Source organism: Felis catus, chromosome E3 (assembly GCF_018350175.1).
Source record: "Felis catus isolate Fca126 chromosome E3, F.catus_Fca126_mat1.0, whole genome shotgun sequence".
Lineage (NCBI taxonomy): Eukaryota > Metazoa > Chordata > Mammalia > Carnivora > Felidae > Felis > Felis catus.
The window spans coordinates 16,012,429-16,028,918 of NC_058383.1; the positions used below are offsets into that span (position 1 = coordinate 16,012,429).

The 16,490-nt window shown below is 38.6% G+C and overlaps 1 protein-coding gene across 1 annotated transcript in view; it reads right to left on the minus strand.

Moving 5' to 3' along the window:
- Positions 1 to 1,938: 1,938 nt before the first annotated feature.
- The window catches only part of VKORC1L1 (vitamin K epoxide reductase complex subunit 1 like 1), a 64,045-nt gene continuing 49,493 nt past the window's right edge, over positions 1,939 to 16,490 (minus strand). The window contains exons 2-3 of the mRNA XM_023246218.2: positions 9,469 to 9,578; positions 1,939 to 5,829 (exon numbers count right to left, since the gene is read on the minus strand). Coding sequence (XP_023101986.1) covers positions 5,603 to 5,829; positions 9,469 to 9,578 — 337 coding nt within the window. The 3' untranslated portion in view covers positions 1,939 to 5,602. The remainder of the gene's footprint in view (positions 5,830 to 9,468; positions 9,579 to 16,490) is intronic.

Here is a 16,490-nt window from a genome sequence, read left to right on the forward strand (position 1 = left end):
AGCATCTGAAATTCTTATGTGTTAGGCTGTTTTCACAAACTTAGCTGTGTACGGACTCTTGCGAAACTTGCTTCCACACTCACACCACGGCCGGAGTTGCTGGGTGCAGATGGCACTTCCGTAGGACTAGCCTGGCAGCCCTCAGGCCCCAGGGCCTGTGCAGCGAACCAGGCGCGTGAGGAAAAGACGACTGCTTCTTCAGCTTCACAGATGAGCTCACGTCCCAGTGAATTTACAGAAAGCGATGTTACTGGAATAATCGACAAGGTCTGTGTACCAATTTCCACCAAGCTAAGCTGACAAATAAGCATTAGAAAGGTAAGAGATGAAGAATGTCTGGATCAGAAGGGAGCTCAGAGCTTACCAGTTCTTCCAGGACATTATTCCAACCCCAGCCACAGTCTAGTCTTGACAGAAATGGACAGAGGAGCATAAAGGCCCATTAGTGCCTTCATATCCGACTCCACTGAATGTGACGGGACCCTCTTAAAGAGGTCAGGCCTACAGACAAGTAGTCTAGGGCTTTGTCCTTTTGGATGATGCCACCTGTCTTGCTCCTAGAGGATGGTCTTATTCCCTATGGAATCACTCCTCCTCCTCCTCTTCCAGAGGCTCCGTTAAGGCAAGTAAGGTACATTATTCCAAGATGGCAGAATCGGTCCTGGTTTAAAGCTCAATGCTGTGGGGGCACCTGGGTGGCTCAGTCAGTCAAGTGTCTGACTTTGGCTCAGGTCATGATCTCACGGTTTGGGAGTTTGAACCCCGCATTGGGCTGTCTGCCGTCAGCACAGGGGCTGCTTCATTTCCTCTGTTCCCCACCTCTCTTTGTCCCTCTCCTGCTCTCTCTCTCTGAAATATAAATAAACATTTAAAAAAAGGGGCATCTGGGTGGCTCATGTCCAGTTGAGTGTCCGACTTCAGCTCAGGTCATGATCTCACAGTTCGTGGGTTTGAGCCCCGCGTTGGGCTCTGTGCTGTCAGCATGGTCTCCCTCTCTCTCTGACCCTCCCCCAGTCATGCTCTGTCTCTCTCAAAAATAAATAAACGTTAAAAAAATAAATAAAGCTCAATGGTTTGGAAAAAGGCTCCCTTTGGTGTCCAGTCAAATGGAGGACCATGAACGAAAGCAGTTAATACAGAACTTGATTCACTTCACTTGTGGTTGATTCACATGTCTCAACACATACCCATTTGTATCCTTTCTTTCCAAACTCCAGGAAAGACAGTGAAGATAACTGAACCTTCTTTTAGTGGCCATCTTTAGACGACTTTTAAGAAATGCAGGTGTTGTTGGTTCAGACATGAAGTTAGGGGTTCTGGGGGTTACATGTTTGTTTTGTTACCACTGAACTTAAGTTCCTTGAAGGAAATCAAGTTTTGCGTTCCATTTAATGTCAAGGAATAACACAGAACTCTTTACTTAACAACATTAAAAAAAATTAAACACTTAAATGTTTTACAAGTTAGGAGTGGTAAGGTCCATTTCCTAAATCCTGAGGTTCTAGAGAACGCGTTTGTTGTATTCAATAAAATATGGCTGAACTATATTTTAAATGGATTCATCTTCCTTGCAGATGTTACCTTTTTAGGGGACTGAGTGGAGCATTCAGGGGGAGCTGAAGGAAAGCCGTGGGCAAGATCTGATCAGCACGTGCATGTGCTTATAGAACTCTAAGCACTAATTCCTTTCTCATGAATTCTTGACAGCCGTATATATCATGAGCCCACACGCATTCCAGTACTGGAATCTCTTAAGATTTCTGTCTGTGTCTTCTATAAATTACATCTAATTTAAGGGAAAAAGAATCAACTCAGGACACCTGTAGAAATGAAGTTACAGTATCAGCTTCAAGAATAGTTTGTAGGAAGACTGGACTCATTGCAGCTTTTTGTTTGAAATGTAATACTGCAGTGTAAGAAGGATGGCCGTACAGCTTCCACAGGTAACGTCTACATTTATTTTATACCAAAAAAGTTATGTGCAACAAATAAACATTCTTACATATTTACATTTGTTTTTACCAGTTAGCAAAACTGTGTCCTAAATCTCTGGTAAAGAATATTTCTATCTATATTAAAGGGGAAGTCTGCCCAGTGAACTCCACTTTAAATGAATGTTTACTCCAGAGCTGAAAGCACTAGTAATAAATATTTTCGATGGAACATACTATACAGATCATACACCTAATACTTAGGCCATGCTTAATACAGTTTTATAACAAAACATTTCACCTTTTCTGGGCTAATTATTTGTAAAAAACAAACAAAAAAACCAAGTAGCCTGGATTCCCACCCCTGCCCCTTTTGTTTGATTGAAGGGTAGTTCTCACAGATTAGGAATCATTAGTGCTGCCTAAAATGTCTGAATAGAAATGTTCCACCAATGCTTGTATCTCGGGGGAAAACCCATGAGGGCAAAGGTTGCAGGTTAGGTATTCCTTCCCAATAGGTTGCCAATAATGATAGTGAATTTCTTGTTGGCATTTGTCCAATACAGATTTTCAAGACAAGGTCTGTCAGCATTCACTCACGTTAAGCAGTGGTTCTAATCTCAGTTACAAAGCAACTGCTGAAGATTACTTTGCACTTTTGCTGATAATCTTAAAGATATAAATGAAATACAAACAAAAGCCAACAATTTAGGTTTAATTAGGTTTAATTTCACTGTAGTCTTGGTCCTATATCCTACTTAGTAGGGTCCAAAGATCTCTTGTACCAAATGGCAGATCTCTGTATGAAACAGTCAATGCTTTCAACATCTTTAAAAGTAATAGATTTAAAGAGAGGTGACATACACAAAGGAAAAGTAATTCCTGGCACACAGCTAGTTAAACCTGAGTTATTTCACCAGTTTACCTTCCTGGAAAGCACCTAGCTGAAATGCAAAACTGAATGAAATCCTCCAAATCACCTAGATTGCCTAGAATTTATCATTTAACCACAGCTTCTCTCATTTCTTCAAATGATATGACTACACAGTAAATAAGAGGCTTCATTTGTTACATACAACTTATTCCCAAAACCAAGAAGCATGGAATAACTGCAAAAAACATAAATCCAATTCTCCCTCCCCCTCCCCCCCCCCCGCAGTTTGTTCTTCAATGTCGGTGGCTGGTAATGTCGCAGTGTTTTAAATATTCAGTCTCAAAAAGTCATAACAATCCTCAAATTTTATAGCATGGTGTTTTCTCCTTCTTGGAGTGGAAGAGAGGATGTAGAGGGGAGCCTAAATTCTTCCAGGGCAAAAATATCCCAGCACCCACTGGGGTCCTGTTACTTACTGACATACTGGCATTACCCTGCTGTTACTTCAGGCGGCACACCTTCATCACTCAGTGAGAAAACAGATTAATTCTACTGGGCTGATAGGAATGTGGCAAAAAATTTTCGTACAACTGAAACAGTGGTGTTTCCCCCAAGGCTTAGGAAAGCAAAGGAAAATCTTGAAGGGTCTGGCTGAACGTTTTTACATTTTATCACATGAGAGTTGACATTTGCAAGAACACAACATCAAGACAAGCTTTAACTATACTCTGCTGATTGATACCAAATATGAAAATCCATTTGAAATTGGGACATGAGGAACTTATTTAGCACAACCAGTGTTATATATACCACAGAAGTCTTCACTGTTAACCTTTTCCATTCTAGCCTAGAAGAAAGAAGCAGTAAACTGCCTGGCAGACTGGGAAGCACTGCGATAAGGTGACCTCATTGTACAAGTTCTCCAACATTACGACTTGTTTCTCCACAAACACCAGACATCCGATCAATGCTTTCTAGAGTTCTTTAACTAGAAACAAGAACAATACACACATAATAAAACAGGCATTGAAATATTCACATTCATGGGAAAACAGCCTTGAAATCTGAATTCAACTTTTACAAAACCTGTTAAAACCCTTTGGAAGTTCATTACAATTCAGATTTTATACCTGCCTTGGGCCAGAAAAATACATTGCATCAATTAGGACAGTTAGTTGGAAACTGCTGAACAGTTGCTGACTCTACACAGTACGGTTTACAGAGCAGAGCCTGTCCCCTCCCTTCAAAAAGAAGGCTTATTAAAGAAAAGTCACCGGTCTATTTTTAACATAATGATTAATCTAACTGGAAGCAAAACATTGCTACTACTTCTCAATCTAAGGAACAAAATGATTGTACAGAACCTTTTTATAGACTGATGCAGGCTTTCTACTTCATGGTAAGAGGAAGGAAGGACACTTCTGCCCAAGTTCAACACACAAAATATTTGGTTTGAGATTTAAGACAGAAGGCACTTTTAACATTCTGATATAAGGTGTTAACCATAGAAACATACTGTCACACTTTCATTTGGGTTTATTCAAATCACTCTTAAAACCTATGCATTGCGTAGTTACTAGAAGGAGTAGTGACACCTTTAGTGTATTTTACCTTCAGATATTTCTACCCGTACTACTCCCGGTTATGCAAACTGAGCAGCGTGTCAGCCCTAAAATTTACAAATCTAGTATGGACTCTAAAACAACTAGACATCCAATTAGTGCAGAATTAAACAGGAAATACTACAGAGCTACCCAAGAGCAATCCTACTCTGGAGCAACTGGGCTTATACTGGTTATTTCAAGGTCCTAATACTGTTTGGTCGACTGGCACCGATGTTAAGGAAGAATATCTGCATGAAAATTCAACTGCTGTAAGAGACTTTACCTAAAAATGCCATGTTAATATTTCCAGCTTTTCTCCAAAGAAATCTACCCATTTCCCCATTTTTAGTGTCCTGAAGGCCTTGGATGTGAAGGTCTGGTCACATGACTCATTTGGTAAGGTTATAATCAATCCAGTTTTATGACTAGACACAGGCTTGACTTGAATGTCCAAATTTAGTTTCTTCCTTTCTGAGGAAGGAGATGAAAGGGAACCAACTACCCTATTATTTTTGCTGTCAGTGCTGGACCCACAGCTGTCAGTACTTTTCACAAGATGCTCTGTATGGACTTACTATTTTCACTATTTCTTCGGTCAACATTGAGCTGACAATTCTTCATCGCTACACTTCAACTAAACTGTACAGTAAGTTCTGCAGGGATGGATCCAATATTTCTACCTTTATTTACAAATATCACATAAATGGATTCTAGTTGAATCTACATGTTTAAATCCATCGGCTAAAAACATATTACATATTGTAAACATGGCAATATTTAATACAGTATCTATTCTAAAATATTTTCATGTCATGATCACATTTGTTATACCTGAAATTGAATTTATACACATTAGAGAATTACTAGCAATGGTTGCTCACTTTACAATCAAGGGCAGGGGGCTAGGGCTACATTTTATTATTTCAGAAACATTTTCAAAGTAAAGTTAAAGCTTGTCTTTGATTGGCTCGGCATATCTTTTTTTTTTTTTTGTATCCATATTTAAAATGAAAGATTGACACAAAATAGCTAGGGCCCCTTCTAATTTATAGGATTTTATAAAATCAGTTTAAGATTCTCAGGGAAAGTGTCTGTTGTGAAGAATTAAAAAAAAAAAAAAAAAACAAAACGCTGCAAAATAAACTTAATGGAAAAGGGAACTTCAGGCCGTCAGTCCGGAGCTGGTCAGGCTGTCAGTCTTGCTTAGGCTGCAGCTGCCGTTTCCAGGCCTCATTCAAATAAACTAGTCGTTTGTAGTTGATGATAAGAAGAATGAAGTTCAGCACATATGTGATGACACAGATGATGCAAAACTCCTTCAGCACAAAGTACAGAATGTAGGCCAGGTACAATGACCCCACCACAGACACGATGGAGGACGTCATGAGGATTAAAGCTGCGACTGCACTTGCTGTCATGCCTGCAAGAGAAAGAGACGTGTGGCTCCGTCAGTCCTTGACAATGGCGAGAAAGTTTCTGAGTTAAAAGCTAGCACTCCATGATTTGCTGCAGCGTTGCAATACTGATTTTACTGCAAAATGCTATGGAATTTGAGAACAAAAGTTACTCATCTATTTTATTAAGATTATGCAGGGTGACTTTTGCACACAGAATACCAGTTTTATAGCTGCAGTGTTTTTGATTTGTCAGTATTCTAGGTGAAGTATCACTTCTATCATAAACTAGCTTTAGTTAAGTCATGCAAAGAAAATATGCAGTCTTGTAATCACATTATGCAATAAGCCAGTCTGTAAAATTGACAGTCTCACCCCCTCCTAATGGATAAAGGAATGTGAGGACCCCAACCTTCTCTCCCAAGCAGGACACGCTTCCCCTGGCCTTTGCACTGGAGGCTCCCCATGTGTGGGAAGTAAAATTTGCTTTCCATGTTTAGATCAAATTTATCAAAAATCCGAAATGGGAGATGATTATACCAATATGCTGCTGAAGAAAGGGAAAAAAAATTGTAGTAAACATTTCAGAAAGGGCTCACCCTGGAAGATAACGGAAACCACGTTTGGCCAGTCGGCCACATGTGGGTCAAAGCAGATCAAGAAAAAAGGCAGTTATGTGCACTAAACCAGGGCTCTCTCGGTGCTGACACCCTCACGTGTATTGTTTTGTAATTTCCGACAGCTAACAGAAATGAGAATGTGTGTGCTTATTCTCAAGGACAGAGGAGTTAGAGCATTTTACACTACCCTCCTACCCAACAACTAACGGACAAGGAAAACACAAAGAGGAAAAAATAATTGGTTGGTGGTAGGAGGTTTGCAGAAGTTAATTAAGGAGCTGAAATCCCCACCTCCTGTTGAATGAGAAGCTGCCTGGAGGCTATAGTCTCACCATAAAGGCCTGACTTGCCCACAGGACTGGTCAGTACTAAAGTATGACCTCTCATAAGACTCTTCAAGACTAAGATACTATTGGATTACTTACAGTGAGGGACTGGCCAACCTGGCCACCTGCTTTTGTAAATAAAGACTGACTGGAACCCAGTCACACTCACTCATTTCGGTAACATCTGTGGTAGAGCTGAGTAGCTGCGACAGCCAGCAAAGCCTAGATGGTTTTCTGTCTGGCCCTTTACTTAAACAGTTTGCTAACGTCATCGATGCTAAATGTCTAAAACTTCAAAAATTAATGCTGCCACATTAATTTTAAAAAGAAAGTGAGTTTCAGAATGATACGAGCTGTTATTTACTTCCTCCATGTCACTCTCTTCCTTGAGATAATAATCGTTTTTACCTCCTAATACTGATGTGTGGATTAAAAGAGCTGATAGGTGGGGCGCCTGGCTGGCAGACAGTACAACTCTTGATCTCAGGGTTGTGAGTTCAAGCCCCATGTTGAGCTTAGAGCTTAGTTAAAAAAAAAAAAAAAAAAAAAAAAAGATAAATAAAGGAGCTAATAGGTACAAAGCACTTCGAATGCTCCATAAATACTGGCTGTTGGTTAAGTACTATTGTACCAAACCTGTCCTAATGTAACATAATGTAGGCTGGTGGCTTGGGATACAATTCCCAGTGGAATTTACAATGTGCTGTAACTCTAAATAAATGACAGTACTATCAAACAATGGAATATTTTGCAGCTGTAAGGAAGGATGAAAACACTTAGTGGACGGCTATGGATATCAATGTATTAGTCAAGCAAAAAAGAAAGCAGAGTATATAGAATAGTATGTATAGCATCTGCCTTTTATATTTTAAAAGCAGGAAGATTAAGATGATATATTTGTATTTTCTTGGATATGCCTTGTGAAACTCTACAGCAACAACAAGCAGATACCAGTTGGGCATGAAAGGCAGTAGGAAGTGGGCAGAGGGGGACGAGGGGTGAGGTAGGCGTTTCGCTGGACAGCATTTTAATTTTTTTTTTTACTTTTGAACTCATGAATGTATTACCTATGGAAAAATTAAAAATGCTGTCTCTCAAACACCTTAGAAGGGAGTGAAGATGATGTGCTCTGGAAAACTGTTAAATGAGCTCACATATATATGCCTTCAATGTGCCTCCAGACATTAAAAATGCATGTGAATGCACAAAATTGTGAACAGAAAAGATACAAAGGATACATATGATTTAAAAATATATATATAAGGAAAGTCACAAATCAAATATTATAAATAGAAATTTGTTCCATCTCTGTCTCCAAAAATTAACATAGTCAAAAGCATGTTTTGGGCTATTTTAATTTTGGCTTATATGTTTGGATTTATAGATTCTTCTTTAGAAATCCGAACAGAAAAAATAAATGGAATAAAAAATAAAAATCTCACTCCTGGCCTCCAACCACCAGACCCTTTCCTATGCAGTCACATGCATATATGTAACATAAACTTGTATCTATTATACTATAATTTACTTTTTTCACTAACCTATGTCTTGATCCTTCCAGAATATACATGTAGACCTACTTTTTCCTTAAATGGCTACATAGTATTTTCTAGTATGGAGGTAACCTAATTTATTCAGCCATTACGTTTGAACGCTTCCAATTTTTTTGCTATTTTAAACTGTACTGCTGTGCATATCCTTGTGTATTTTTTTGTATTTCTATAGGATATAGAACAGGGCAAACTTGATAAGGAATATTTAGAAAACTTAGATTCACAATTTGCCTCATAACAAATCAACTTCAGCTAGACAGAAGAGCAGAAAAGAGCTGGCAGATAATAGGGCAGAATATTAACAATTGAAGCCCAAAGATAAAAATGGATAGATTTAACTCTAAAAACATAAAAAATTTTCGTATGATCAAAATTCACCAAACTAACATAAAAAAGGAAAAAGAATGGGTAAAATGTTTCTAACAAATATGGAAATGGACTATTATCAGGATCCCATCAACAAAAGTGACAATGTAAGGAAATTAAAATGTAATAATGGCTATACTTTGTAACTACTGAATTAGAAATTTAAACATTAAAAAAAATCTATGTGTTTTGACTCATCCATCTCATGTTTGGAAATTTATTTTGCAGAACTAATTCAAGGAGGGAGGTGTGTGTGAAGGGGTCTTTAAACGATGTTGATTACCACAGTGTTAATGAGCATAAAAAAATTGAAACCTTGTTATCAACAACAACAAAAAACTGAAAAGGAGAAACAAAATAAGGATTCACATAAAATTAAGTAAAAAGAACAGAAAGCAATGGGAATAGTGGAGGTGTAAAGGTGATGAAATTATGCACATGGTTCACTGTTAGTGTTTTCTCAGTGTGTAATAGTTTTAAGTAACCACACAGTATATAAAGTAATAAGAAAAAAAGTTTCCAGGGAAGACTGGAGTAATAAGTTCTCTGATTGGGACTGTTTTTTCTGGACACTACGGGATGTTGCCATCCTTGATTAAACACCAACAGATACCAAGTTCAGCATTAGCATCATCAAAATCTTAGGGAGCCAAATTTTCACAACAGAAAAATGTACTGCAAACTAGTGGTTCTATCATTAACATGCTTTTATTTAATATAAAGACATTTCAGGGAAAAGACACAAAGTACTAAACGGAATACAACAAAACAAACTTATTTTTGTATTGCTGTATACTTACCAAGTAATAATTGTAGTATATAAAATATAAGTCCAAAGACACTGTTTGGCTGGTTTAATACACCATCCTTTCCAAAAATGGAACCCAAAAGACCAAATCCTCGACCCCATCTGTAAAATAAGGAAAACCAATAACCCTATTTTGAGTCCTCCTATTTTTAAAAATATAAAATTACTTGAGAATGCCATGCCAATACACCCATCTGAATCTCTAAGTTGCCTATTTCTATATATTCTCTTATGCAAAAGGTAGGATAAAGTACTCTTTTTCTTTTTAAATGTTTATTTATCTTGAGAGAGAGAGAGCGCACACACGCACGAGCAGTGAAGGACAGAGAGAGAGGGAATCCCAAGCAGGCTCCGCGCTGTCACCACAGAGCCCAACGAGGGGCTCAAACTCACAAAGTGCAAGATCATGACCTGAGCCAAAGTTGGACACTTAACTGACTGAGCCACCTAGGCACCCTCAAAGTACTCTTTCTCTGATGGCATTAGTATCTGCAGAGAAAGGGCTCTCTCAATTTAAGCCAGAGCCTCCTAGCAGCAGCACCACTCACATTTTGGGCTAAAGAATTCTTTACAGTTGGGGGCGGTCAGTGCACGACAGGGTGTTTAGCAGTATCCCTGGGCGCTGCCCACTAGATGCTAGTAGTACAACCCGCCAGTTGTGACAACCAAAAATGTCTTAAGCCATTGCCAAATGTTCCTGGAGGGGGACAAAACCACCCCCATTGAAAGCCACTGACTTAAGCTGCCCTATTTCTTCATTCAAAGTCTGTAGATTGCAGTGTTGCTTCCTGACAAATTTCACCAGGATATGCAATAGGAAATGTATCTTGGGAACACATCTTTAAATGTAGAACAAGAGCAGAAACTATAGGCCCTTCCTAGAATCATACACACCTCAAGAGTAAAAAACTGACACACTATTTGTTCCATTGTTTTTATTTGCAGTTTAACCTCAAGTTTTGCATCTCACTTCGCATTTTCAGAATCATATTTTCCTATTTTTTAAAAAGATTACTTCTGATCTAATAAAATTTGATTCAAATATCAAACTAACATTTACTTCGGATGAAAACTTTTGAAGATAACTTTAACTACGAGCATGCTTTTTAAAATACCAGAAAGAAAACACTAATGGTTTTAAGTCCATAGCAAAGCACTCAATAAAACCTAAACTTTGGTTTGGAAAACAAACTACCTGAAGACAAGGATAAATAAGTGATTCTTTATTTGTCACACTATTTAAAAATTTTTTTAATGTTTATTTTTGAGAGAAAGAGAGAAAGAGGGTGAGTGGGGAATGGCAGAAAGAGAGGGAGACACAGAATCTGAAGCAGCCTCCAGGCACTGAGCTGTCAGCACACGACATGAACTCATGAACCGCAAAATCATGATCTGAGCCGAAGTCGGACGCTTAACTGACTGAGCCACCCAGGAGCCCCCATCACCCTATTTTAAAAATATATATATTTTTTACAAGTGAGAGCCCTGAAGATTTTTACTGTACAGAGTTACACACTTTGAGGAACACAAAATAATCTCCACGTTTTTGTATTCTTTCACACATCAAATACTCATTGTGCATGTTCTAGGTGCAGATAATGGGTCAGGCATTGGAATCCAGGAGAGTACCAGTCAGAAGAGGTGGTGCCCTTGTGGAACTCTTATTCCATTTAGGGAGGAGAAGTAGTGAACAGGTGAACAAATGACAAAGTTATCTTCAGAAATGGATGAAACCATTAACAGATATGTGGGAAAAGTGAGGCGGGAGATTATTCGAGACCAGAGCTTCTGAAAATTTAAAAGTGCATATGATCACTTTGGGGTCTCATCAACATGCAGGTTTTCCTTTAGCAGGTCTGTGTTAGGGCCTAGGACTCTGTGTTTCCAAACAAAACAAAACAACTCCCAGCTCAAGCTTCTAGTCTGAGGACCACACTCAGTACCACTCAGTTCCAGACGGAGAAGGGGTGGAGGGAGCTATTCTAGCTAGATGGTCAGAGATGGCCTTTTCCAGGAACTAAAATCCTGAATGAATTAAATCCTGAATGATGAAAAGCAGCCAATCTCAAGAGGAACAGCAAGCACAAAGGCCTTGAGGCAGGAATGAGCGATGAGTGTCCTAAGGCCATCAAGGCTGACACAGCGATGAGGGAAGAATGGCAAGAGAATGAGGCATCCAGTCATTTACATCATTTATGGCCTTGTTTGTAGGCCATGATGAAGAGTTTGAATTTTATTCTAATTGCAATGGGAGGGCATTCAATGGCTTTAAAATAGGAGAGTAATATAAGCTTATTTATGATCACTCTTGACTATTGTGTAAAAAGCAAACTGCAGGAGAGCAAGAGCAGACGGAAGAAACTATATGCAATCAACTTCTTAGCCCCACTCATCTGAAGTAGGAATTCAAATGTAAATCACCACCTTTGGCAATGGAAATAATTGGGCAGACTGCCAAAATTATAACCGGCAAACAGAATTTTTATATATTCCAAACACTGATCTCTAATTATTCACATAGGATCATGTCGATCTTTTTCCTGAAAACAATGCAGAAATCCATAGAATGAATATATTGGCTTATCACAGTAATACGTATATAAGGTTTAAAAATCAAGTAACACTGAAAGTCTTACAGAATAGACACCCCATACTCCAGCCCTCTCCACACACAGTTCTGACCCCAAGAGGCAACGATTTTGATATCTTTTAACCTTTTTTCCCTATTTAATTCCACATTTCTAAATAATATGCTTACATGGCTATTTCTTGACTTCTGGATTCTAAATATCTTCTGATTTTCTAATACGGTAGGCCAGAATGTTGCTTTAAAGAAACCTTTTATTGTGGAAAGCGTTAAATGTACAGACGCAAAGTTAACAGAACAATCCATGTAATAATCTCATCACCCGGCTTCAAAATTAAACCTCTTTTGTTTCATTTCCACCTCTACCCACACACCACTCATGATGATTTTTAGTTACTTTTTAAATTTTAATGCACAAATCTTAACTTTTCTGTAATTAAAACAAAATTTTTTTTTAATGTTTATTTATTTTTGAGACAGAGAGAGACACAGCATGAACGGGGGAAGGTCAGAGAGAGGGAGACACAGAATCCGAAACAGGCTCCAGGCTCTGAGCTGTCAGCACAGAGCCCGACGCGGGGCTCGAACTCATGGACCACGAAATCATGACCTGAGCCGAAGTCGGCTGCTTAACCGATTGAGCCATGCAGGTGCCCCAACTTTTCTGTAATTTTGATGAATGGAACACCTGACTACTCCTGGATATATCTGAGTAGTCCTGGTATACTAATTTTGGTATACTTACTAATAGTGTGAAAGGAGAATTTAAGTACCTTTCCTAAACAAACAAACAAACAAACAAAACCCAAACATTCCAACACCAGAGAGTCTTCCCATCTCCCCAGTTGTTAGTTCCTTCCTGTCGATCCACACTCCTCTTTACCACAAGCAGTAAGTACCTGGCTATCTAGGTAGGAATCCAACCTCAAAACCAAAATTAGATCTCTGGTCTTCCTGATCACACTGCTATGCCGTTTCCCTCACGTCACATTAAGTTATAAAGTACAATTACCATTCTAGCATTTTCAACCAAACAGAACGATCACTTAATTACTTGATGAATATAATAAAGTTTAATAAACTTTGATGAACGATGGAATAAGCGTTAGCAAGTCAACTCACAAAGCAGACTGACATTATGTAAGATTATTTTCCTTGGAAAGGTCAATGAGAACAGATTTTCATAAATGACACTTAAAACTGCTAAGGGTGGTTGTAATTTAAAAACTTCTTAGTGAATTTTTTTCAAGTTGGGACATTTGAAATACTGAGTTTTCCCCCACTTCTAAAAGCTATATGGGGGGCGCCTGGGTGGCGCAGTTGGTTAAGCGTCCGACTTCAGCCAGGTCACGATCTCGCGGTCCGTGAGTTCGAGCCCCGCGTCAGGCTCTGGGCTGATGGCTCAGAGCCTGGAGCCTGTTTCCGGTTCTGTGTCTCCCTCTCTCTCTGCCCCTCCCCCGTTCATGCTCTGTCTCTCTCTGTCCCAAAAATAAATAAACGTTGAAAAACAAATATTTAAAAGCTATATGGAACTATATGAGATACATTTTATGTGCTAACTTTATTCCTGGCTTTATCTTAATTTCTAACCATTTTCTCCTTGTCCCATCTATAATCACAATTCTATTATTTTACTTATCCCAGACCTGCCCCAAGTAATTTATGGAAGGAGGTGGGATATTAACCAATTGAGAAAAAAAAAATGTTCTCATTTTTTTTAAATGATGATCTTTTTGGTCATTAAAAAAAATTTTTTTTAATGTTTATTTATTTTTGAGAGAGAGAGACCAGAGCACAAGCAGGGGAGCGGCAGAGACAGAGGAAGACAGAATCCGAAGCAGGCTCCAGGTTCTAAGCGGTCAGCACAGAGCCTCACGTGGGGCTTGAACTCACAGACCGCGAGATCATGACCTAAGCTGAAGTCGAATGCTTAATCGACTGAGCCACCCAGGCACCCCTTGTTGGTCATTTTTTATTAAGTTTTTAATTTTAATTCCAGTGTAGTTAACATACAGTGTTATATTAGTTTCAAGTGTACGATATAGTGATACAACACTTCCATACATTACCCAGTGCTCATCACAACTGTACTCTTTAATCCCTATCACCTATTTTGCCCAATCCCCCCCACCTCCTGCCTTCCCTCTGACAATCAGTTTGTTCTCTATAGTTAAGAGTCTGTTTCTTGGTTTGTCTTTTTCCCTTTGCTCATTTTTTTTTGTTTCTTAAATTCTACATGAGTGAAATCATATAGTATTTGTATTTCTCTGGTCTATTTCGCTTAGCATTATACTCTCTAGCCCCATTCATGTTGTTGCAAATGGCAAGATTTCATTCTTTTTTTATGGCTGAGTAATACTCCATTTTACACACACACACACACACACACACACACACACACACACACCCCACATCTTCCTTATCCACTCATCTGTCGATGGACACTTGGGCTGCTTCCATATCTTGGCTATTGTAAGTAATGCTGCTATAAACATAGGGGTACATGTATCCCTTTGAATTATTATTTTTGTATTCTTTGGGTAAATACCCAGTAGGGCAGTTGCTGGATCTTAGGGCAGTTCTATTTTTAACTTTTTGAGGAACCTCCATACTGTTTTCCACAGTGGCTGCACCAGTTTGCATTCCCACCAACCGTGCAAGAGGGTTCCTTTTTCCCCACATCCTGGCCAAAAGCTGGTTCTTGTGTTTTTTATTTTAGCCATTCTGACAGTGATATCTCACTGTAGTTTTGATTTGCACTTCCCTGATGAGTGATGTTAAGCATCTTTTCATGTGTCTGTTGGCCATCTGTATTCCTTCTTTGGAGAAATGTCTGTTCATGTCTTCTGCTCATTTTTTAAATTGGATTATTTATTTCTTGGGTGTTGAGTTGTATAAATCCTTTATTTATTTTGGATACTAACCTTTTATTGATGTCATTTGCAGATATTTTCTCCCATTCATTAGGTTGCCTTTTAGTTTTGTTGGCTGTTTCCTTTGCTGCGCAGAAGATTTTTATTTTTTTTATTTTTAGAAGATTTTTATTTTGATGAAGTTTATTTTTGCTTTTATTTACCTTGCCTCAGAAGACCTATCTAGAAAAATGTTGCCACAGCTGATGTCAGAGACATCACTGCCTGTGCTCTCTTCTACAATTTTATAGTTTCAGGTCTCACATGTAGCTCTTTGATCCATTTTGAGTTGACTTTTGTGTATGGTGTAAGAAAGTGGTCCAGTTTCATTCTTTTGCATGTAGCTATCCAGTTTTCCCAACACCATTTGTTGAAGAACCTGTCTTTTCCCCATTGTATATTTTTTCCTCCTTTGTCAAAAACTGACCATGTAATTTGTGGGTTTATTTCTGGGTCTTCTGTTCTATGGATCTATGTGTCTATCTTAATCCAGTACCATACTGTTTTGATCACTACAGCTTTGTAATGTACCTTAAAGTCTTGAATTGTGATACCTTCAGTTTTTTCTTTTTCAAGGTTCCTTTGGCTATTTGGGGTCTTTTTTTTTAAATTATTTTTTTAATGTTTATTTATTTTGGGGGACAGAGAGAGAGGGAGACAGAGGATCTGAGGTGGGCTCTGTGCTGACAGCAGAGAGCCCAATGTGGGGCTCAAACTCATGAACAGCAAGATCATGACCTGAGCTGAACTCAAGTGCTTAACCAACTGAGCCACCTGGGTGCCCTGGGGTCTTCTATGGTCCCATACAAATTTTAGGATTACATTCACAAGTTTTAAACTTCTGATGACTTTTATTTATTTGCTTATTTATATATTGGAAATCATTTGCTTTTTTCTTTGGTATTTAAATTTTGTAATGTGTGATGATTTTGCTTTTACCATTATATTTTAACAATACAATTTAATAATAGCAATTGAAAAATTCTCTTTATACAACAAATACATAGATATTTGAGTTCTAAGTATGTGTAGTAAATTTAATCACCAAATTTCCACATGGAGAGACCTCCATTTCAGCAATACTTCCTGCCTCTTGACCCATCCCCTCACTTATCTCTTGCTAGGCTGGTAGCAAAAACTTGTTAGATTGATCAGTTTACAAGAAGGAACTGGGCATCTGTAGATCAGACCCTTCTGGATTCCTTCTTTGGGATCTATCTGAACAAAGCTGCATCCAAGACTAAACTTTTTTTTTTTTTTAATGTTTATTTGTTTTTGAGAGAGAGAGAGAGAGAGAGAGAGCACGAGCAGGGGAGGGGCAGAGAGAGAGGGAGACACAGAATCTAAAGCAGGCTCCAGGCTCTGAGCTGTCAGCACAGAGCCTGATGTGGGACTTGAACCCATGGACTGTGAGATCATGACCCAAGCCGAAGTTGGATGTTTAACCAACTGAGCCACCCAGGCGCTCCTATTTTTTTTAATTGTGGTAAAACACACACACACACACACACACAC